This window comes from Chenopodium album, chromosome 4, assembly GCF_948465745.1.
Source record: "Chenopodium album chromosome 4, dcCheAlbu1.1, whole genome shotgun sequence".
Taxonomy (NCBI): domain Eukaryota; kingdom Viridiplantae; phylum Streptophyta; class Magnoliopsida; order Caryophyllales; family Amaranthaceae; genus Chenopodium; species Chenopodium album.
This window is the reverse complement of record NC_137837.1, coordinates 47,015,971-47,041,676: the sequence shown is the minus strand read 5'-3', so window position 1 is coordinate 47,041,676 and position 25,706 is coordinate 47,015,971. Positions and strand designations below refer to the sequence as shown.

Sequence of the window (25,706 nt, the reverse complement as noted above, 5' to 3'; positions counted from 1 at the left end):
CAATTTTTCCTAAAATTTTTTTTTGAAATAAAGCTTAAGAATCGAGCTATTGAATTGATACATATATTTCACCATACAATCGATTCAATGTTTGAGAGTACCTTTAAGTGAACTTTAAAAGATCCTTTAATCAAACTATTTATTGATTGTTTCCATAGAGGCATAGAGTACCAACCTTGGGCATGAATCAGTTCTGTAAATATAGTACAGCAATTGAATGCAGATTACTAACTAAAGATTGAAATTTCATTTCACATGTGGATAAGCAATAGCAAATTTATTTTTGAAGAAATTATTACAATTTTCAGACATCCAAAAGATAAATTACGCAACGAAAGCTTAGGTTGACCAAGTGCGGTATGTGTTCGGATTCCAGAAAAGTGTTGCACCTTCAAGGTAGAAATTGAAGCTACCAATATCATGTTTTTTAAGAGTTAAATACAAATATAGGGTCTAAGTTTTTAATTTTTCACCTTTTGAGACCTATTTTTTTTCCTTCACCGTTTGGGACCTCGTGTGCAAAATCCGGTAACATTTAGGTAGGTTGGGTTAAAACTTAGTCCCTTAGTTAAAAAAACATAGTCCCCTAAATAGTTGGTAAAAAAAACATAGACCCCTACGTAAAAAACATAGACCCTAAAAAGTTGGTAAAAAACATAGACCCCTACATAAAAAACTTAGTCCCTTAAAAGCATATTCTAACTTATTTGATTGGCAGCCTTCGAAAATGAGACACGTGTGCGTAGGGAAGTGGAAGCGTGCGCAAGAAGCTTCGTTTCTTAGAGGGTGGTAAATAAAACGCATCGTTTGGGATTGGGAATGTGAAAGATTATTTATTTCTAGTGCCATTTCACTTCTTCCCCTGTTCTTCCAAACACTCAATTTCTTGGTGCAATTTAGGCTTCCCAAAAGCAATAATTCACACTAGATTCTTCAATAAAATTGAGGTAAGCATGTCAAACTTGTGTTGTGGTTATTTTTTGGGTGGAATTACTTCGATTTTTGAAGTGTTTGTAATTAGGTTTTAGGGTTTTGAAAAAAAAAAAAAATAGTTTCTTTGAATTATGGTTTGATTCTTTGAATGTGGTTGTTTATGTCTGGATTATGTTTATTTGTTTGGTAATTTCTTGAATAGAGTGTATTTGTTTGATATAGTGTTGTTGGTTAGCCCTCTTGTTGCATCTGCAAACATAATTGTCATGTTGCCATTTTTTTTAATGTGGTTCACGTTTTGGAGAAGATAATGGAGGCTTCATGGATCTCTGCATCTGATTGTATATATACTCCTTGTATTACTTTCTCCAACGGCTAGTTTTTTGGATTTGTATCCGTTTTTAAAAAATTGTACCTAAATTCCTTCACGTTTTTTTGGTTTGGATAAGGTTTCTTTTTTTTTTTTTTTGCTATTCAGCATTTATGAAGGGACTATGTTTTTAGGAAGGGATTATGTTTTTTTTTCCAAAAATTAATGCTAAGGGACTAAGTTTTTCTCGGGTGAGTTAACTTGCCGGATTCTTAACTCTAGGTTCCAAAAGGTGAAGAAAAGAAAACTTAGGTCCCAAACGGTGAAAAATTAAAAACTTAGACCCCAATTTTGTACTTAACTCTGTTTTTTTTAACTCTTCTTTTTTTAGTGAATTCCCAAATCCACATCAAACAGTACAAACAACAATTAAGCCAGAATACCTAACTGAAATATCAATACCTCCAACAAGATTCCAACAAGGCCATGAGCACCACCTAGGGTGGACAGCAGAGTATGCATGGTATCAAAAGAGCTTCTCGTGTTGAGGAAAAAATAATTTGATTGCTACTTTCTTTATGTATGGTTAGAAAAATGAACCTTGATTGTATTCACTACTTTGCAACAAGGGTATCACAATCAAACCAATAACATGTATGACAATTGAAAAATCAATTGATCTACATCACTTCTGATATAAAGGATTTTCGTGAGACTTTAGATTTTGTGTGTTATAAGTAGACCTATCCTCTATTAAATGCACACAAGTACAAATTCAAGTGTCATAGTTCTCATGAATATACGAGGACGTCATCTTAAATAGAACATAGGTACGAGAATACTAATGACGAAACCTTTTCATTTAAATAATCTTAACTTTCAATATCCAATTATGAAATTAAAAGTCAAACTTTAGTTACATAGGATATGTTCTCTTCAACGGAAATTAGGTAAATAAGGTGTTAGCACTAACACTTATCCCTTTTTTTTTTGGTTGACAAACTTGCCACGTATTCTTTACGAGGAACCTTTTTATAGTTGACTCGTTTCTACTATGGGTAGTTTTACACTTAGGCCCCGTTTGGTTTGATGTAAAATGATTTCATGGAAAACAACTTTCCCTTAATTCCATTCTCCTTTGTTTAGTTTGTGAAGGGGTTAGAAAACAATTTTCGGGGGGGGCAATTGCATCCTTAATGGTGGAAAACATTTTAATTTACAATACTTGGGAAGCCACATTTTCCTCCCTCTTCCTTAACTCATTTTTACTTTCCTCTCATCCATCTTCACATTTTCACCTCCTATTTATAATTTTTTATTTTTTTTTGTAAGGAACCAAACAAAGGAAAACTAATTTGAAATTGAGGTTTTCCTTTGAAATATGTTTTTTGAAAACTAAATTTTCATTGAATATGTTTTACATCACACCAAACGGGGCCTTAGCTACTTAGCATTTACTACCCTTAATCAAAATTAAATTCATCAAACAACCCACATTACTGCCTAATAGTCTAACCATACCAAGAACTCCATACAATCTAATCTATTAACAAACAAAGATTAAAATGCATGCAATTCTTTTGACCATTTTACATATCAGATTGAGTATCCATGCTACTACTTTGCACGTATTGACTTACAAAAATTAACCACCTCCTTTATGTCACTGCTTTCCATATATCATGTCCAACAATATTCTTGTACATTTTGTTAGTCCCTATTAGAAAATCATTCCCTAGTTGTTCCATACTCATAAATTCTAACTATGATTTCCATTTAAGTTTTACTTCTTTTAAAAAGTGAATGGTAGTATACTAGCATATAAGAATGATTCCTCCACCTCACTTTAATTATATCACTTTACTATAAGGTCAAAATCATCAAATGCTTACCGTTAATTCACATAAATTTACTCTTCTTATATTCTTATAGCATAATTCACAATATAATGATATAATCTTTGACAGTATCTACTATCAAATTATTTCAAAACCAGTAATTTAATTTATACATAGAAACGCAAAGTGTTAACTTCCAAAAAAGCAAAATGAGAGGAAGTAACATTTTGTTTAGTAAACAGTCATAAATTACATCTAGTGTACATTCATTAGCTGCATACTGGTTTCAAGGAATTTCAAATTGCTACCTATTCTGGTTCATATGTAATATGCTCTATAGTTCACAGTGTATCTTGCTAGTATTAACTGTTTTTCACAACACAAAGCTTTGAGATTCATATTAAAAAAAAATAATAATAAATAAATTTTTAAAAAAAAAAAAAATTAAAATTTTTAAAAAAAAAGTATTGCCAGACAAAATACACATTAAGTGCAGTTAGATAAAGAGCAAAGAGTGATGTTACAAAATGCATTACCTTGATTGAGGAGGAGCCATGTTGAATGCTTCACATGCCTTTTTACTTTCCTTAAGATATTCATCAGCTGCTTGCAAGGCAGCAATAGCCATCCCATGAGATTTCTCTGTGTTCCCCTCATCCAAAATGAGTCCGTGATAATAATAAGCAGCAGCCTGCAAGAAGTTGGACAGAGACTAAGAAGGAAATCATGTACTGCGAACATGACAAATACAAGCATACAAAATAACTGTGTAACATCCAAGAAACTAAAATACACAACTACTGTTTTTCTTTTTTTTTGAAACAAAATACACAACTTATTTGAACGTTCAGCCAAGTTCTAATAATCCCCCTAGAGTATTGTAAAATATTTTTTATAACTTCAAAATTTAAAATATTTCCATAAGTTAACCTACTTCTATTTTCTATTTCTCATAAATTTATACTCCTATATCTGTTATTTTTAATTACCAAATTAACACTGCCACTTTTTTTTTGGGTCAACTTGTTTATATATATATATATATATATATATATATATATATATATATATATATATATATATATATATATATATATATATATATATATATATATATATATATATATATATATATATATATATATATATATATATATATATATATATATCCATTTTTTCCATGTTACTTTATCATTATACCCTTTTACCCCAAAATATATATACCTTTACATAATCTCTCGCTTACTTTATCTTACACCCACCACCGTTTTACACTCTTTTTTACTTTATCTTACACTCACCTACCTATTTACACACTAATAAAGCTGTTTTGTTCCATGAACTATCCTGAGAAGAAGCAACTCTATTGACGATATGCCGATTCCGCTCCAGCCATATTGTCTATAAGATAGACAAGATTGGATTTGACCTCAGCTTTTTTTATGACATGTTTACCATCACTTTAAGGGGAATTTGACAGAGGTATCTTCTACAACACATGTACTGTCACTTTAAGGCTAGTCGAATTTGTTATGAAAGTTATGTTACTTGGATACAAGTACTCATGTCCGACACGAGTTACATGCCCAAATGTCCAACTCGGCTATTTTCAAAAAAAATATTCCATGATTTGAACTAAAATGAAGTTCTTGAGTGTCCTACCGACGTCCGACATGGCACATAGGTACTTGAAGTCAACTGAAGAGTCCGAGTAACATAGTGAGGAAAAAAAATTAAGGTTAAAGCTTATTAATTTATATATGAGTCAAAAATATATATTCATCAGAGTTATCCAAACTTATATTACTTAAGCTCGGGTACCCAAATCTAACCTTGTCCATGTGTCTAATTTAGCTATTTTGGAGGGGGGGAAAAATAAATAAATAATGATTTCGGTCTAAAGTGAATCGTCCAAGTGTCCTACCCATGTTCGAGTGTTAAGAATCAGACTTGTGTATCTAAGGTAAATGAAGAGTCTGAGTAACATAGTCTTTTATAGTATCTCTAATGAGAAATTTATGAGTGGGGAAAAAAGAAGGCCTCACATGAGTTACGTAGTAAATTGAGTTTTTTTTTTAGGAATAATTGACTTTTGGTACCTCAGAAATGAGGCTTGTTGACTTTTGGTACCCTTCTAAATATTTTTTAATTTTGATACCTATCAAAGTTACAAAATATAGATTTTGGTAACACTTAACCCGTTAAGTGGGACACATTATCTAATTAATTAATAATATAATTTATTTATAATAAAAAAAAAAGAAAAAACAAAAGCCAGCCACTACCACCCCTCCCCCCCCCATCAGCCACCCTTCCCCCTCCCTGTGCCGGCTGCCGGTGTCCAAACGCTTCCCCGGCACCGGCGACCCCACCCCCTCCCTTTCCCTCCTCCAATTTCAGCTGCAACAGCAGCAAAATAGCAACTAGGAAAATCGAGTTTTCCCCAGAAAAACAGCAGCAACACAATTCATATATTTTTAGATGAAGGAAAGCATGTTTTGGTTAGGTAGATTACGCCAGGTAATAAAAAATTAAAAAACAAAATTCAAAGTGGTGTCAACCTTAAGCCAGGTCATATGAAAGGTTTCTGATTAAAGTACCACATATTATTTTGGGTAGGTAGATTAATAAACATCTTCACAAAGCAAATACGGAGCATGTTTTGTAGATTACAATGATAGGAATTTAAAAGTAATCTATGAGGAAGTCTCATAGCCATGCCTATGGCAATGGAACTACAACCACAAATAATTTTAAAGTATATGTTTCATTACCATTTAATACCATCACTAAGGCAATGTCATAAATGTATTGCCATTTAATATCACCACTAAAGCAATAGTACAAATGCTTTAAGATAAAGGAAAGCATGGTACTTACCTTACATAATTGCATATAAATTCATTTCCATTAACCCTACATATTACCAATACAAAATGTGCATGAAGAGAAGTTTATATCAGGTGTTGATATCCACTGTTTAGATGGTCAGAATGTGTGACACATTATTTGCATCCATGAGCCCAGAATGCAGGTTAGGGTACAAGATATGCAACTAAGATAGATATGTGACTGTGAGCATGCCTGGTGGGGATTATAAGCAACAGAATGAGTTGGGCAAGACTTTCACAGCACACAAAAGAGCCAAGTTTGAATACATATAGCCACCAACTTAAGTATACATTTGCTGGATTAGCACTAGACGGAGCCAAAACATCAAATCCTTGATATTTCAAGTTATAGTGAAACATTAAATTAGGGTGGAGCCGTGGTCCGTGGAAGCATTTTATACTATGATACCTCAACACAAGAAACTTAGCAAGGTTATCTATATAAATTCCTTACGCAACTAAAACACTAGGAGTTCCCAAGAAGCATCTTTAAAGACCTAAGAAACATTTAAAATAAAGTAAATGTGATTTAGAAAAATGCATAAGGGGGAACTTTAACATCGTGAATATGAATGGACTAAGAAGTCTATGCCTGACCAACCACTTCAAAATATCACATTAAAATTAAAGGGTTGCCAATCAGATCGTGTCAGTAAAGGCCCAATCAATCAATGGGCAATCAGACATGCTATTCTAGGATAAATATGGCAATCAGACATATGCTACTTTCGGATAAATATGGCATTCCTTTAATCCACAATAGGGACTTCGGCAAGTAGAAATTGCATAAATTTATGAGAAATCATCAAAATAGCAAGATAAATCACAATAACAACAAATATAGAAAAGAACCTTTATTTTATACCTTAGCTTCAACATACTTCCACTTAACAAAGAGTTGATGCTTTTCACCCCATCCATTAGATAATGGCAAATTCATTATGTTATCTTGTGCCTGCACAAACCGTAGCAATAGAACAAGCAACTGTTAAACTAAATGAATTTGTTTAAACAAATATAAACTGCCATTTACTCGTGTTCAAAAGAGACTAAAATTATGATCCGAATGGCACGGGTAACATAATCACTGCAATGTTAGTTTGATTGTAATAAAATACTTCCTTTGTTTTTATTTAGTTGCATCATAATCACGGGTAACATAATTGCTGATACCTAGACAATTTTTGGAGTAGAGAGAAAAAATAAAGAGGGCCCATGTGATAGGAGAGAGATAGAAAGAATTTATTAATTAAAAGGGAAAGTGATGCATCTAAATTGAAACTTCCATTTTTAGAAAGTGATGCGTCTAATAAAAAACAAAGGAAGTTACAAAAACTAAATAAATAATTCAAGCTCATAATTCAATATATTTGTAGGTAAAAATCAGCAGAAGGCCATCAATGAATAAGCTTGATTACTTAGCAAGCAAAGATCGAGCAAGTCCCAGTAATTCTTTTTATACTAGCTGAACTTCAAGAATGCCTGATAGAAAGTTAATGCTCATGTTAGCTAAATGAGTTCACACATGAAAAAAAATATATTCTTGGTTTTAGGAAGGGAGTTTTCACGAGATACCTTGTACCTCCAACAATTTCACACAACCAAAAATTTATGACATGTTAAATTCTTTATGTAAATAACGTCAATGGGGACATGTGAAGAGTAGTTTATGAATTACATAGAAGTAAAATGTAAACTGAAATTTTCCTGTTTTAAAATTAATAATCCCTCCATCCCAAATTTATTATGACATTCATAATGGCAAATAATTTTAGACGATAAGTTGCTTGGTTATCAATTGTTAAATTATTAGAAAAGTAAATGTGAAAGGAGATAGTGCGGTATTATTTAATGAAAAATTAGAAATGACATTAAATAGTGGGACATTTTTACTGCCTTTGTTAAGAATTAGTTGCAACTTTGAAATATTTAATCTCACAATAATGCCCAAAGTTGCAACTAATACTCAATGGAGGTAAAATATTGAATGTAAAAGATCGTGACCGCTTAATAATGCAAAGTGAGAGGAATTAAATAATAGTGGGACCTTTCCTAATTCAAATTAGATTAAAAAGGAAAGTGCAAAAATTAATTTTGGATGAAATGAGGTTTATTTTAATGTATATATTCAAAATAAAAAATAATGTATATATATACTTTCTCCGTTCTCAAATTAATTGCAACAATTGGAGTTTCACGCATCTCGACGCACTACTTTAACCTTTAATACTACCTCTGTTTACAGGTTATGTGCAACGATTTGCCATAAAGCAGAGAGGGAAAATGTCTAATCGTTGCACATAACCTGTAACGGAGGTAGTATCTTCAATTATCTACAACTAAAAATAATAAAAAGCTAATACTATGAAAGAACAATCCAGACAAATATAACAAGACTCCACTTTACTATATTTTTCCTTGCATAAAAATTATAATAAATTGCCACATGATATTGAGTATATAATGTAAAAACCCAATTTTTTGCAATTATTAAAGGACAAAAGAATGTAATTAAAGTGTGTAGTACAGTACTGTGGAATTGATCATTGGCAAATGTGTCCGATTAAAGTTCTACATGTAATATGGGAGAGAGAGAGTAGTATAATAACTTCCTTTATGTGTTAAAATAAAATACATATAATAGTATCCATTTCAAATTAGTTTAAAAAATAGGAAAAATACACTTTAATAATCCCAACTATTGTCTTGCTTTCGAACAAGCGCAGCTCGAGGGGGAACTCAGGAGTAGGAAGCGAACGAACGAATACCGACCGGGATTATTCAAATAAAGAGAATCCGGCCGGAAAGCTCCCCCCGAGGGGGTTAGGGGGAAACGGTCCGCTTAATAAGGGGGGGTCACGGGGGGGATTCCCCACCGCGCCTTCCATCTCTCTCAAAACCTTGATGTCTCAAATAAAAAAATCCACCTTCAACTTAAACTTTCTGACTTCAACGGCTATGAGAATTTTTTGATACCGTATGGAGCCACCGTCAAGTAAAGTATAGGTATAGCGCGAGAAGGTGTCTCAAGCTGGTAGGGGTTCACCACTTCCCGTCTTGAGTCTTTTCTCGTCCTCGTTAGAACACCGATTGCTCATGAGGTGGTATCCAGACCGAGGACAGTCATTGCCGTCTTGTCTTAACTGAGATAAGGGTCGAAATCGACCCCAAGGTTGTTTGAAAATGGGCTCCCTTTATGCCTTAGCATGCCTTAACACAGGTAGGTCGAACCTACACCAAGCTTGCGATAAGCCCTCATGAGTTAGTACGGCAGGAGCATCTCGGCAAGTTTCAATGACCAGCTACGATGTTTGCAATTAGTAAGTTGACTTGACCTATTTTTAATAGTATGCTTAGGGGTAACAATGGAAAGGAAGTACTTGCTTTAGGGGCTTTAAACCATATATATTCACATCTTTATCTTCTTCTTCTTTTTTATGATGCTAAAACCGCCCCCGCAACATTCCACGACTTTAGGAGGGGAATGGTGTAAGGGGACCATAAAACTATAATAAGACTTATAAGTTCCTGTAGCTTATATTAACACAATTTATAGCTCTCATTAATATCCCTGTCCCCCTCCGGGGTGAGGGCTGCCCTTTATCTACAATAATCTCAACTAAGGTTTATTTTTTAATAATCCTAACTATGCACCCAGTTTTCCTAGAATAGACCCAGCCGGTCATCAACCTAATATAGCAGATTGCTTTGACATGTTGTATCACGAGAGTGGTTCAAAAAAAAATTAAAAAATAAAAAATAATTATTATAAAACTGAAAAAATAAAAAGAAAAACCCTCTCCTCCCTAACAGCCCCACCCATCACCCTAGCCCAGCCGGATTCTGCCATCACCTCGTCGTAAACCTCCCCTACCACTCCACCAAAAACAACCCCAGCCCCGAAACTGCCCACTCCCTTCCCCCCACCACCGAAATTGCCTTAAATTAACCTCCGGCCATCCGCGAAACCACCCCAACCTCCCACTTGTTTGCCCGATTGCGAAACCACCCCAACCTCCCTCCTAATCCGCTTAGCTTCACTCGTGAAACCACCTAAACCTCCCTCCTTATCTCCTTCTCCAGCTAGATCCGCACGCTAGCAAAACTCCCTAACCTCCCCTGTGCCAATTGTTGGAGGTCAATTGTAGTTTCATGGTGGTTGAATTGTTGGTGGCAGCTTATTTGTTGACGTCAATGTGTCAATGTTGTAGTTGTTGTTGCGGCGCCAAGAGCGATTAGGTGTGGGTTGGATCGTAGTTGGTGGTTTTAGGGGTTGGGAAGGTCGTCGTTGGCCTATGTTACATGGACTCCAGTACGTGTGACACGTGTCCAAGTGTCCGATTCGTCAATTTCCAAAATTTTAGGACACGGGGACTTTGTCCTATATTTGGACATGGGTGCGGAGACGGGCACTTCTATTTTTTGCAAAAAAAAAATTTACATTACAAAATGTTTTAATACTCATAAATTTTAAAAATTAAATTTTTTTATCATATTCTTGTAATATAAATTATATGATTACTATTTCTTGTTATAATTATTCTAGTACTTTCTCTAAAATGAATTGTTTACTGCTGTAAATATTGGGTAATGTAACACATAAAAGTAATTTTGGTTAAAGTTAGTAGTCAAAAAGTCAAAAGCAAAACAAGTGGTATTGAAAATGACATTTGTCATATACCCATTACCCTACCCCCCACCTTTCTGACGGCCCCACTCATTTCCTCTTCCTGCCTTTCTCTCTCTCCTCCTCTTTCCTTTTCACTCTCTGGTTTCAATGGAGTCAAACAAAATTTCGCACACAACCCCTGCTCTGAAGTGTCCGAGTGCAAATAGCCGAATCTGACAGTGTCCGCGTCGTGTCTACACGAACACTTTGGGATTTTAGCCGAGTCCAGTGAACATAGTCGCTGGCAATAAAGTATGCGAAGGTGATTAGGGGTTGGGAGGGCCCGTTGACCGGTGGTTTTGGGGTGGTTGTTGGTTGGCCTAGGGTTTCATGGTGGGTGAAGGGAGAAGGGGGTGGCTGGATGGTTTTTGTTAATTTGTTTTTTATTCTTTTTTTTTATTTTTTTAATACTAAGCCGATCATGTGCTGACATGTGGCTTTTAAAATTTAATTAAAAAAAAAAGGTTTATAGTAGATAACCGGTTTTCAAGTGTGTTGGAGGCAAACTGACGTAATAGTTTGGATTATTAAAAATAAACCTTAGATGGGATTATTGTTGGTAAATCGACAATAGTTGAGATTATTAAAGAGTATTTAAACTTAGAACTAAAAGAGGTATTGAACATGCCCTTAGTATAAAGATAATTATTTGGGTGAGGTTTTAGGTGTACATAACCAGCTTTGCAAAACTTTGATTTTTTAAGTTATGAAACTTTGTAAAGTTATTATATACTATCAATCTTCTCTTTTTACTTACAGTAGTTTATTCTTTAGTTAATCTCTAGTTTTACTTAATTGAAAAAAAAATCAAAAACATGTTTAACTATTCTAATTATGCTTAATCTAGCTAGCTTTTCTTGAGTAGTGTTGATTGCTTCATTGCTGAATAAAAACAAGGAATGTAAGAGAAATTGTTGATTGTTGTAGAGAAAGTGAGAAAATATAATGAGGTTAGAGGGGTATTAGTGATTTATAAGTAATTAAAAAAAGTTATTGGATGGACCCTGCCACAATAAAATAAAGGATTTTGTTAATGCACTAGAATTTGGATGAAATGAGGGTTATATAGGATGGAGTACCAACCATTATATTGATTTATGAGGTAAAACCTATTATTGATTATCTTAAGGCATAAGGCATACTACTCATACTCCCTCTGTCCCAAATGATAGTCCCTTATGGGCAAATTTTAGTCCCAAAATGTTCACCCCATTTGTTTTTTCCAACAACCATTAATATTAAACTTTACCAAAATTCCCTCCAATTTACAACAATATTTGTGCAAATTTAACTTTCCCATGTAAATTTGTTTTCCCATGTACTTTTATTACCTTCTCTCTGAACTTTTTTGCATACCCTATGTCAATTTACTTTTTCAATGTACTTTTACTATTCTTATTTGTGTTTATTAATTCCCGTGAAAAATGCCCATACGGGACTATCAATAGGGGATGGAGAGAGTAAAGTTTATCTTCCTCCATTCCTTAAGTTCAAAAAAAGGACGTGAGAGAGTTTGAAAGTGGGTCCTTTTTTGCCTTCTAGGGAAGGAGATTGAGGTTCTAAAAATAAATTGTATCCAAAAAGTGGGGAAAAAGTGGGGGAAAAGAGGGTAGAAAGGAAAATTCTAAATAATAAATTGAAAGTAGGTAGAACTTCATGAAACGGATGGAAATTGAAAGTGGGAAGAACTTTAAGAAATTCAGAAAGTAAGCTTTAGTTAAGTCTACTTAATATAAAAATAAAATAAAAATAAAAAAAGCTATAACGGTTAAACATTAAAGTCTTACGAAGAGATATTTAAATCACTTCCTCTATATTAACATTACATGATTAGAAGTTTCAAATTCATTACAACATTTCCTTCTATGTGGTTCCTCTCTCTTTTTATCACATGGGTCACTCTTTTAATATCGCTACATATCACTCCTCAAAACATGGGCTGCTCATCATTTCATCCCTTGTAGGAAGGTGATTCACATACCTGTTGCCAGTATTTCACCATTTCACATGCAAGCCTTCTCTTAACAGCAAGTGTAGCTTTGGCGCTATCAATTGCCATTCCCAGTTGGATATCTACACCCTGAATTCATCATTAACTTAAATTCATATATAAAAAAAATAAAATAAAAATAAAATAAAAAATAAAGGATAAAATTGCTCCTCTTTGATCTATAAGACTCCAATGTCTAGCATAACTCTACAATTTTGTGTATTAAACATGTAGTTCAAAATAAAAGATCACGCATTGTTATTCTGACAAGGTGCAAGCATTGTGCACCCATGTGCACCAACTAAAACTAACTTGCATTTCTTTACAAAACAAATAATTATTGAATAAAAACACCTTAGTTCTTCATTAGGACAATCCAATAAGAGATTCAATCTATATAAACCCCACTTCCCCCTTTTAATATCCTATATCAACAAGGTTGTCAAGAAAGTACCTCTTAGGTCTAACTAGTCTAGGCATCCTACATCAAACCATATATGACTAGCACTTCAATTGAAATAATTGATTGCAACACTTGCTTTTCTCATCCATTTTTAATTAATTGTAGCACTTCTTTGTTTTGTAAAGCTCAACTAATATATTAGTATTTGGAATTTTTTTACCACCTAAAAATTACCCGATATTGGCTTTTCCCACCTAATCTTTTCTTTTTAATTTTATAATAACACCACAAAAAAACCAAAAAAAAATTTCTTCCATTAAATCTAATGGAATTAAAAAATTTATTTGATTTTCATGTCAAAAACATGGTTTCTTGAGGTTTTGGGGTTCATTTTAGCCCAAAAGGGTAGACTTGATGTCCAAATTGACAAAAAAACTATAAGAAGTGCCTTATTTTGCATGTTTCACGCAAAAAAAAAAAAAAAAAAAAAAGACGCATTTTTGATAATTTTTTTGTCAATTTGGACCTTAAATCGGACCCTACAAGGCCAAAATGAGTTTGGCACAAAAATTGAAAAACAAAATTACAGCGTTACATTTAACAGATTTCATGGGCGGTGGTGAAAACCAATTTTTAGATTTTTGTGGTAGTAAATCAATCAATCAATCAAAGCCTTATTCCCATAAGTGGGGTCGGCTTTTTGTGGTAGTAAAATAAAAATAAAAAAAAAAAGTAGGTAGTAAAAGCCAATATCGGTTTTTTTTTTTTTTTTTGTAAAAATCAAAATAACCTTATTATTTCTCTCTCCCAATGACCCCAACCCTACTTGAACTACAAAATAATAATCTCTATCTCCCACCATCTTCACTTGCGCTACTACTTTATTAATATCTTCCCCATTAACAACTAAGTATACCCCCCCCCCTCTTTATATTATAATTCTCCCACTTTAGTCCCCCATATAGTTTTCTTTGTATGCTATTATAGAAAATTTGCAACACAGAGTAAATAAAATTAATATTGCATGACTTTTATACCAATCAGATAATCAATCAAAGCCTTAATATGTAATAGACAAATAATCTGAATTTTTTTTTTTTTTTTTTTTATAATTGAATAGGAAGAAATAAAAAGATGGAAGCTTACATACTGATTGACAATGGCAAAAAGGTTACAAAATAATAGGTATAATACCTTTAAGCTATTACTCTCAAAAGCCATAACTCTCTAAGGTTTTCCTTCAATACAAATTTCTGCCTACCTTCTCAATACCTCTCTTCCATTTTAATATTTACATTCTGTATCACTAGGATGATTCTAGACTTTGCTTTTATCTCATGTGCACAGTTGGCATCTCTAGGTTCATAGCATATTTTCTTATGTACTACAGTTGATGGTTACAAACATACAAAACTACCCATAATACCCTTTCCTTAAGTCGGTTCATTACACATTCCCTATGTATTCAATTTCAACAGCATAGTCATACTATTCAACAGCCAAATAATATAGATTATGATGATCAAAAAGCATATCAACGATAAATGGTGAAAAGTCAGATTTACAAAATTTCAATCTAATATCATCTTTCTAGTCATTTACCTGATATTCCCGCCCATCAAATTTTATAGACAAGAATTATCTAATGCATAACGGTTGAAAGATGCTAATAAAAGGATCAAATCAACTCAAAGAGACAATTATTTTTAGAGAATTCTCTTTCATTTATGTAAGATGTATTTTTACTACAAAAATTTGTATACTATATATCCATGAGAGAGGAAGTGTGAACACAAAGATGTGTTTGTGTATCTTTATATGTGTATGTAGGAGTGTCTGTGTATACTTGCAATAGAAATTTGCATAATATGTATCCAAGAGAGAGGAAGTGTAAAAACAAAGATGTGTTTGCGTATCTTTATGTGTATGTAGGAGTTTCAGCCTATACTTGCAATAGTTGCAACACACACATAAAACCATAGTTGTCCCTCTTCTAACTAGCATTTATGTTAGAAAAGCCTTCACAAGTATCGAGTAGTCAACTCAATGAAAAAATAGATTACATATTTGAAGGTGTAGAAAAAAAGAAAGCAATGCTCTTTCTGGGATGAGGGTGTAAATTATTATGCACATGAAGTAAATAAATTAGAAGATACAACTACCTGGCCCAATGCCTGCAAGGACAGAGCCCGTATAACTCCTTCAGCTAGGTCTACTGGTAAATTTCTCCTAATCAAGGATGATAGATAGTGAGCATTGTGACAAAACCTACCCTTCATTACAATTAGAACTTAGAGACCATGATTAAAAAGTATGCGATTCCAAACCTCATTTCAGCTGAAAGCTGCGGAAAAACATGGCGCACAGCACAATCAAGGTATCCAGCTGCCTTCAAGAAGATATCAACAGAAGCACGCCTGCTTTCTGTATGAATAGGACAACAATACTAATGAACAATGATGAAAAAAAACCTATTGAGGTCTCAAATACATGTAAGAATATCCAATTAATGATAAATAAACATGCAAGATTTAAAAATTATATTGTTGCACATAACTAAGATTCCACATAAGAGTAGTACACCCTGTGTACCTCCCAAGTTTAATAGTCAAATTATCTATTTTAGATGCCCTGAGATTGTTGTGAAGTTCCCAACAATTATAAAGTAAAGCATTCAATACAAAACTAAATGAGTATTAGTACCAAGCATTTAATGTACTAGCTCTAACTCTTATTATCTGTTTTTCACTTTTGACTTTCCGACCATAGTCTTATGGTTTGGAAAGGAAAATATCAAGTAGTGGGTTTTGTTATAAGAATCTGATCCTTTCACACTTCTACTCCATGTATTCCTTTTTATTCATTACGTTTGGTGTCGTGCACACAAATTAACGAATAATTAGAAATACTTTCTTTTTTTATTATAAATTGATAGATTATACGTTAATGATTACTTTAATTAAAGAGGAGCCGGGAGAGATGCAACAACTGGATGAATTATTAATAAAAAAAAAAATTAAACATTGATTTCAACGAGTATAATGACGGGCACATATTTTTTATAAAATATAGACATAATTAAATATTTTGAAAGTTGATATTAGAAAACATAAAGAATAAGTGGAACGCCCAAAACAGAATCAATAAAGAACGAAATGAAAGAAGAGAAAAACTTTTTTATATTCTTTTTGACATTCGACTTCCCGACTCCATTGTTTCTTTTTCCATATCCTCATATTATTTTGGCGATAATTTAACTATATATTTTAAAATTTTGAAATGTAAATGTAGATCATATATCTTTGGTTACAACTCTTACAAGTCTTACAACTTTTAATGAAACACCTAATCAATATACTTCCTTTGTTTTTATTTACTTGCAACACTTCTCAATTCACATTTGCCCGGACATTATGTGATTGGACAATACCTCTAATAATCAATATTTTAAATTTAGAAAAAATTGAATTTTATGAAATTATAATCAAGGCAAATCCAAGAAGATCCCATCAGAGCATATTTTTCCTTAACTATAAATTAGTAAAGCTGATCGATGTGGAGTATATGAATAATACACAAGTAAAAGTGTTTCAATTAAAAAAACAAAGTATATTTCAATACACTTGATTTAAATTACACACACAAAAATACTATAATAACATATTCGTATCACAGCCACCGTGCCCCGGTCCTTATGTTACTCGGACTCGAATAACCATGATACGTACTTAAGTGTGAGCAACTTCATGATAAACACTTTCCCAGTTTTTGTCTATAATAGAATGTCCAAGTATCCTACTCATGCCCAAGTGTCAAGGGTCTAACATAAGTACGTGAGGTGAAATGAAAAGTCGAAACATAGCCAATCCACTATGTTACTTGGACTCGAATACCCATATCTTTGATACAAATTTAAGTTTTCGATTCAGCAATTTCATAAAAAAACACTTTCTGGATTGTTGTCTTAAATGAAGTGTCAAGTATCCTACTCATGTCCAGGTTACAAGGGACCAACACGAGTACTTGAGAAGAAATGAAGAGTTGAAACAAAGCCAATTCACAATGAACACTATGTTACTTGGACTCGAATAACCATATCCCAATAAAATTTAAGGGTCTCACTCAGCAATTTCAAAAAAAAAAACCTCCTTCACGGCTTTTGTCTTAGATGAAGGATCCTTATCATACTCATGTCCAAGTGTCAAGGGTCCAACACAAGTACTTCAAGTGAAATGAAGTGTCGAAACATAGCCAATCTACAATCAACACATCATTTTCGTTCCCACGACAACATAACCATTCCCTAGATTGTGACCAAAACACAATATTAGCGAGTGGCAAAGCCATTGCCATAATAAAATTCTAAGAAAAATCCAGCTAACTGTACTTATTGGAAAGATCTTGGGCATTGGTAGTCATTGGTTCATGAACATTTGCCTTGGTATATGTTTCCAATTTCAGTATTTAGATTTGAGTAGTAAAAAATGAAGTAGTGAAAAGTGATAACCATGATTGCAATTATACACAAGACCACCATGATTGTTTTTACACAGCTATTTTGAGTTTCTTGAATAAAAGACTCAATCTTCAAACATTCCTTGGATTTTAATAAATTTATTATACGATTATGGTTGTATGTATTCGTTTTTCATGAGGAAAAACGAGTTAAAGAATTTTTTGTGACAAAATGATAGAATTCGGTTGAGAGGCGATACTTGAAGGCTCGGTTTAAGAATCAAAGTTTAGCACAATGGCAATGTTTAACCAATCATAAACACATGCTAAGCTTATGTTTTTCATATGATAATCAAAACTCAAATCTCTATTGAAAATGTTATAACCTAAAGCCCTTTATATAGGAAAAACAAACTATGGAACTTTCTAAAAACAAAAGATAAACTAATTTTAAAACTAAATCTATCATAATATAAGATAGATAACTACTAAATATTATCTATAACAATGTTACAAGGTACGCGATTCGATTCGAAACGTGGTACGGAAATGGATACGCGGTACGCTACCCATGATGAACCCGGTACAATTGGGTACGAAATAAATAAAATAATAAAATATATGGGTGATTTTTATTAATAAGAATTTGATTTGGAAAATAATATAAACCGTAGTTGTATCCTAGCTTGAATTTATGTGGGTTGGTTAAGAAAATAGAGTACATAATATCAATGTTACTCGGACTCTTTGTTTTACCTCAAGTACCCGTGTCGGACCCTCTGACACTTGGACATGGGTATGACACTCGGACACTTCATTTTAGTTCAAAATCATAGAATTTTTTCACAAAATAGCCGAGTCGGACACTTGGACACATACCCGTGTCGGACATGGGTACCCGAGTCCGAGTAACATAGCATAATATATGTATATATAATATATACTACCTCCGGTTCATTTTACTTGCAACAATTTTCATTTTGGGGTGGTTTAAATTACTTGCAACAAATTTTTTTTCCTTATTTGGTAACTTTTGGGCTGTAAAATGACATATATGCCCTTACTTTTTTTCTAATCTATCTTATTAACACTCCTAATTTCATTTGCTTAGGGTTTGTTTGGCATCATTTTTGTTTTTAGTTTTCCATTTTTTTTAAATTCAAAAAACAAAAAACAGGAAACAAGAAAAAGGTGTTTCCACTTTTTTGTTGTCAGTTTTCAAAATTATTATGATTTTAATAAGTTTAAATAATTTTTGATTCATTATGTGACATATATCCTATACTTTTATACAACAAAAAACCAAAAAACCAAAAAACAGAAAACCACAGCAATGCCAAACGAATCCTTAGTTTTATGTTTTACTTAATTAACCTAACTATTCCCACCAAATTTACCCCTTCCCCTTTAAATTCCTTCATCTCCCAACCACCTTCATTGAATCTGCATTCAATTCAGAATGAAAATGGTTAAGAGAATTAAATTCTAGAAAATTTTTCAGAAATCCCACCCCCCCTCCCCCAAACCCTACCTCTTTAAATCTCTCACTCTCTTACACTCTTACTCTCTCTCCTCTTCGCCTCCTCTTTCTCCTCAAGAATTGTGGGTTTTTTCCTCTTTCTCTCTCTTCATTTTCTAGGTTTTTGACTACGATTCACCTTAATTCACCCTTAAAATGTCTTCTACGATCTGGTAAGCCATGAGTCCCTTTCTTCAGGATCCACACGATCCCCACCTAAACCAGGCGTTACTACGTATATACCTCGTCGTGGTTTTGGTATGATGAAGCCACTCCGTCGTGCTTCAGTAATTGCTCGTAGAAAGATTCTAGAAGCGAAGCTTGCTGAATCAAGCGACGAGGATGAGAAGCCCACAAAGAGTTCTGGGTCTAAAAGGCCTGTTCCGCCACCTCACAGCCATAGTGGTGGCTGCTGCTTCGCCACCACCGGACACCAATTCTGAAACTGGGTCTTCTTGGTTCCCGGAGCTGACTGCTGGAGAAGTCCTTGAGCCACCTGCTTCCCATCCCATGATGGGTGGGAGTACGTCAGGGCCTAGCGAAGATGACGTACTGGTGGAGGCTGCAGATCTACTACCCCCCGGTAGTCCCTTCCCCCATACTAATTGGGGGCATAATTTCTAATACCCTAATCTTCTTCTTTTGTTCCAATTTGTGGTTAATTATGCTATTGATGAGACCCCTGTTTTTTGTTATGCTATTTCTGTTTGTGTTCGTTGTTTGGGTATGAATTGATGAGTCCCCTGTTATGTTATGTTTGGATTTGTTGTTTGGGTATGAATTGTTGGTTGTTTGGGTATGAATTGTTGTTTGGATATGAATATTAGTTGTGTTGTTGTGTTGGTGGAATGCTGGTTTGATTTTGTTGATGAGTCCCCTTTGTGTGATGCATTGAGTCCCACCCCCCCCCCCCAACAACTTGCATCAAATTGAATCTCATCCAAATGATGAAGGGACTCATCTGATAGCTATATAGCTATTTGAGTGTCATGGCTGCTCTAGTTACCTGTGTTTGAGGTTTCCATTGAGGTACCATAACTCATTGATGCCTTTGAAAGATAACTGTAACCCTTTATGGATGATTAGTACCCGAAAAAGGTTTTGTTTGCATTAATGACAAAAGGTTGTGATTTTTACAAAACCAAACTTAAGCTGCATACAAGACTGCCTAAGAATGTGTAACTTAATTATGTACCAAAATACACCTAACCAATACCAACAAAAACAACAAAAAACATGTTAAGATTGTACTGGTTATGTGTGGTAGTCTTTGCCTTAGCTGGTATGAGTTTGTTTCCTTGTATTCTTCGATCTGCATCAACTTTCATTTGGAATTCATTTGCACCAGGGATTGTGATTGAATCAAGATAGTTAACAACTTTTGCAATTAGTTCCTTGTCTACCTCTAGCAAATCTGGTAGAATACCTTGCCTGTCTAGACTTCTTTTTTCCATGTGTGGTGGTGTGTAGTTGTTTCGACTGAAGTGTAATCCAACTGTATTTGTTCAACTCTGGATCAAATCCTTTGAATGCTATTTCAACTTCTTTAATAAGATCATCTAAATTATGAGGGAATGACTGATACTGCAGTGATTGAATGACATTGGAGAGTCCTAAGTCTAGAACATTCATGTCTGGTGATTGAGCTGGTTGAAAAACAAACTGTATGTTGAATCCATATGATTGACATGCTGCTTGAAACTCTGGATCTTGTGGTATTTGGTGAGGCCTAGCATTGTCCCATTGAATAGTTATGTCCTTCGCAGCTGTGGGGGCCATTGTGCATGTATTGTGGGCAACACATGATTAAGTAGCATGTCCCTTATTGCTTCTTTGTTTATATTCTGGACTACCTTAGCCTTTATGGTTCCCTTGTCTCTGTTTTTACTCTTTTTCTTTGCTTCTTCATACTTCACAAAAGGGAATAGACCATACTTCCCATCATGTAAGAGTTGTTTGTTTGCATCATACAATGGTTTCCCTATCATGCCCATAAACATAGTCTTCACCTTAAACCTTCACAAAAGGGAATAGACCATACTTCCCATCATGTAAGAGTTGTGCTCTGTATGGATTGTCTTCTGTTGGAAGAAGATAGAATGTCCATGTTTCTGGGTTTATAAAAAACCACTTCTCATCTATGTGTATCCATTGTTGCATGTCTTCAAATGAAGGGTCCCCTTTAGCAAGAATTGGGGTAATGTGACTAAGAACCCATTTCAGTCTTGCTATTTTATGATTGTCAGTGAGTGTTGGTTTGTTTGTGCTTGTGTGTGTTCTTACTCTACCCCGTTTCCTTAACCTATGAATAGCAGACTTAAAAACATGAAGTGCTGCAGCATATCCTCTTTCAGTTTGTCTCTTGTACAAAGGCACAGATGTTAAAAATTCATTAGTGTACTCTTTTTGTTTTCTGCTAACAGTACTTAATTTTTTGGTCCTAACATCTACGGCATTACCTTCTAACATGTGTTGCTTAATTACTTGAAACCATCTTGTTGTTGTTGATATATGCACATGATGCTTTCCGGCTAAAATGGATAAAAAAACCTCTAGGCAAAGAGTCCCCCTCCATATTGAGCATAATCTCCTCATTGGCGCTTTTCTTCCATTGTCATTTCTCTTCTTTGTTTGTCATACATATGTAGTGGACCATGTTGTTCACCATCATCATCTGCATCATAACCAGCTTCTTCTTCTGAGTTGCTATTGTCTTCATCAGATTCTTGATCAAAATAGGCTTCATCTGCTGCCATGTTGCCATTGTTTGCTCCTCATTGTACAGTTGATTTTCATTAAAAAAAGAAGTTCTATGTAGAACTCTGCCGTGAGTCCCTTACCTTTTTTTTCAGGCTGTCCGAAGGTGATGAAGTGGCGGTTAGAATTTTTTGGATGGTCTTCAATGGAGCCTAGAAGAACTCAACATGTATGCTGCTTTTGATTAACTTAGCACTTTGAATTTAGGCTAATTTAAAACTAATTGTAGGTTTGTGTAATTTGTAGGGAATGCGTTTTGTAAAAACTAAATAATTCACCTTAAACCCCCCCTCCAACCCCTCCCTGATCTCTCTTTTGGTTGATAAACAAACAGTAATGTGGTTAGGAAACTCCTCTTTTTATAAGGGGATTTGATTTGAATGGTATGAAGTTCAGGTTTTGGGGTGTTTGGATTATGTTTTTTTAAATTGCCTTGAAATTTTGGGAGGGAATTTCGTGGGAAAGCAAAAAAAAAGGGGACTCCTCCTCAATTTGGCTGAAAAAAAGGGAGGGAATTCCCACCCATGTGAAAAGTCAAAATAATTTGGGTGGGAAAAGTCCACCTCACCAATTTTTCTCACTACTTTTACTTTAATAAAAAAAGACCCTACATGGTTTCACTCCTATTTTACTCCCTTAATTACTTAATCTTCACATGCTTAAAGCCCCTTAAAAGTTTTGCCTAGGTTTGCGTAAAGTTATCCTTTATTGCAAGTAAAATGAACAGGAGGTAGTATATATATATAATAAAAAGCCCAAAGATTTAAGCCCACTTGGAATATAACCGTAGCTGCCACACTAAGTAGTATAAATAAATAAATAATAGATATAAATAAAAACATCACTATAGACTTACTTTACCGACTTAATAGTACTACCGTGTAAAAGAGGAGAGAGGAGAGAGAAAAAACTACTAAGATAAGTATAAAATCAGAAGACAGAAATGCATAGGAAATATCGGAAAAAACCATTGAACCCCTAGTTGCTACTAGAGTGGCCTCCTTCAGCGATCCAGATCGCGAACCGCAGCGACTCAAGTCGCGTTTGTTCCGCGTTCCGATACGCGCGACTTAGTTCGCGATTCGTGGCTACGTACCGCGAACCTTGTAACACTGATCTATAATAACCACCAAAAGGATATATTATTAACAAAAGATATAGTTTTAATGGCTCTTCTACATATTCTCTAGATATGCATCACACCACCTCTCCATAATCACAACATAAAGGATGCCATAACCGTGCATTTAAATAGTGTAGTATGGAGAAAAAAGAAGGGAAGAGAAAGTGAGATTTATCATCCGTTAATTGGATACGAGTGGAGAGAAAGGAGGGTTAAAGGGAAGAGAAAAGAATAAAACGATTAGTTAACAAAACCTTCAAATGTTCAAAAGATTTAAAGGAGAATGCAAGCTCAATTTCCTTCCCCTCATCTCCCTTTCTTTTTCTCTATGCTGTTGTACCATCTTTTTTCCTTCTCTAGTAGCTACTCAAACATAGTTTAAATAAGACTAACAAGGGTTTTGGAATCCACAACTTGTATACTAGAATGTCAAAATTTTCCTATAGGTTCCACAAAACCACTACAAAAATCTTCTTGAATTTCTTTTTTTTCTTTAAATCTCAAAATGATCTTTACATCTCCTAGACTTGGCATTTGGATATCTCCCCTTTCAAATAGGAAAATAAAAGGAAATCGTTCTTTCCTCACAAATCTTACCATCAAGAGAGACCATGTCCACCATTGTTCTAACTACTATGAACTTAGGAATCTGGGTTTGCCTACCTGGCCACTGCCCCATCGTTTTGTAACCTGTTTGTAGTACATAATAAATGAGAATTACATTTTCTTACACTAACTATTGACCTCAATATTTTTGGCCAGTGTAAATATTCACCTCTGCTTCGAAACATCAATTACTCGAACAAGGAAGCAGCAACTTAAATTACCATCAGGAGGGCAAAGGAATTGATAACTATAATATCACCAGCCCAATATCTTGAAACATACTATAACACAAATAGTTAAAAGTGATATGGCAGTCTACTTCATAAACTGAAACATGAAATCTATGCCTACCATCTGAAACCTTTGGCTGATAGCCATCAGCAGATATTCTGGGAAGAAGTAATAGGTTGGCTTGTGATAATGATAGCATAGCCATCAAATGTAGGACAGACGATACCTCATACCAAGCATTAGACATGGCAGTTTCCTGAAAATTGGAAAACAGGAATTAATTGCTAAACTTCCTAATAAAAGCATACCATATGCTAACGAAAAAAAATTAAAACTATAACATAAATGGATAATGAAACTCAACCTCGGCAACATCCTCCTGATTAACCCAAGCAAACTGTATCTTGTGTTGTAAAGGACTTCCTGAGAAAATAATGAAATGGCAAAAGTTGAATACGTCTAAATCAAGCATAATTATTCATACAAAATGATACGATGCTTACCATCTTTAACTAAACCCAGAAGAACTGGCAAATAATCTTCAAGGGCTTGCTGAAGATCAGCCAAAGTCGAACCTCCTGAATACAAGCAAAGGTTGTATGTTGAAAGTGTGAGAATACTATAATTCGCAATCCACAAAGCATAAAAATTGTAACTTCCATTCCAACAATCAACTAACCGTGTTGGGTAGCAGATTTTCTTCTTGATCTCGTAACTGTAAGAGCTTCATGGCCAACCATCACAACAATTTGGGTTCTAAGAGCAGACAAACGATCGACAACAGTTTTAGGTACATGATCACCAAGGCACTGAGAGAAATCTACAGGTTTAGGAATTCGAAGTCCGGGTACGAACACCGAGACTTCCCCAATATTGCTCGGCCGTCTTCTATTCCCACCGCCCTCCTTTGGTGTTGATGCAAAACACCCCATATCCTAAAATATCAAATACAAGCTATACCACAGTAATTATAGCATTTCAGTAATCAAACTATAATCAATCAGCCATAGTCCATAGATGAACCCTAATTTCAATTGAATCAATGATTAACACTAGATTGTGAAACTGATAACCGATGAGAAAGAAATATATCTTACTTGAGCTTCAATGGAGTAGAGAAAAGCTCACAAGCTGCTTCAACGGAGAATTCAGAGTAGCTTCAACGGAGAATAGCCGCTTCAATGGAGGAAAGAGACGGAGAGGGGTGCACGTGAAAAGCTCCAATATCCTTTTAATTCACTTTTTTTTTTTTCTTTGGAAATGATATAGTTGATCCACTTTCAGCAACATAATAACTCTACGAGTAAAGCCGCAATTTGTTGTGCCTGTGGCAAACCTTCCTAGCATCTTGTCCAAAAATAAATAAAAACAAGGAAAAATTCACATAAATAATCCAAACTATGAGAGGTCCAAACTATGAGTTATTATTGTATAATCTAAACTTTAATTTGAGTCTTCTTTTATTACTCCATTAAGACTGATTACCGGTTATGCAAGTAAATAGAAGATGTAGTGCTCAACTCCCTCCAAAAATGATTTACTTTTACATTAAAAAAAAACAATAAAAAAAAAAGAAAAGAAAAGTAAAAACAAAAACAATTAATAACCTATACTTGCCCCACTACCCCACCGTACAATGTAAAAAACCCCCCAAAAAAATCAAGTTCTTTCATTTCACAAATTTTTGTTCATTCTTCACGCACAACGAAGAACAAATTTTTAATTTCATGGTCTACAATTATGCTTTTTAAAGCTTAGTTTGCACTTTCAATTTTTCCTTTTTTTTTTTTAGTTATTTGTTGAAATAGAGTTGTAAGTTGCTTAAGGTTGATTTTATCTTATTTTTAATTTGCAAGGGTTTGTATTGGTTGATTACGAGTTACTTTGATTCGTTTATTACCTAAATTTCCATATAATTGAGTTTTATTTTTTGTTTAATTTGGTTTGACAATTATTGAGTAGAACATGGACATTGTGGTAA

General features: G+C 34.1%; 1 protein-coding gene across 4 annotated transcripts in view; it reads right to left on the bottom strand.

The window, feature by feature from the left end:
• Window positions 1-25,004, bottom strand: part of LOC145629120 (uncharacterized) — a 35,439-nt gene extending 10,435 nt beyond the window's left edge. The window contains exons 1-10 of one of the 4 annotated variants that reach the window (XM_081681633.1): window positions 24,854-25,004; window positions 24,405-24,660; window positions 24,229-24,303; window positions 24,090-24,148; window positions 23,846-23,981; window positions 15,362-15,458; window positions 15,197-15,263; window positions 12,623-12,721; window positions 6,838-6,927; window positions 3,618-3,772 (exon numbers count right to left, since the gene is read on the bottom strand). In XM_081681633.1, the coding sequence (XP_081537759.1) occupies window positions 3,618-3,772; window positions 6,838-6,927; window positions 12,623-12,721; window positions 15,197-15,263; window positions 15,362-15,458; window positions 23,846-23,981; window positions 24,090-24,148; window positions 24,229-24,303; window positions 24,405-24,657 (1,031 nt within the window). In that variant the 5' untranslated portion in view covers window positions 24,658-24,660; window positions 24,854-25,004. Of the gene's footprint in view, window positions 1-3,617; window positions 3,773-6,837; window positions 6,928-12,622; window positions 12,722-15,196; window positions 15,264-15,361; window positions 15,459-23,845; window positions 23,982-24,089; window positions 24,149-24,228; window positions 24,304-24,404; window positions 24,680-24,822 lie in introns of all 4 variants that reach the window. The other 3 variants (XM_081681632.1, XM_081681631.1, XM_081681634.1) reach the window with 3 other exon arrangements.
• Window positions 25,005-25,706: the final 702 nt, after the last annotated feature.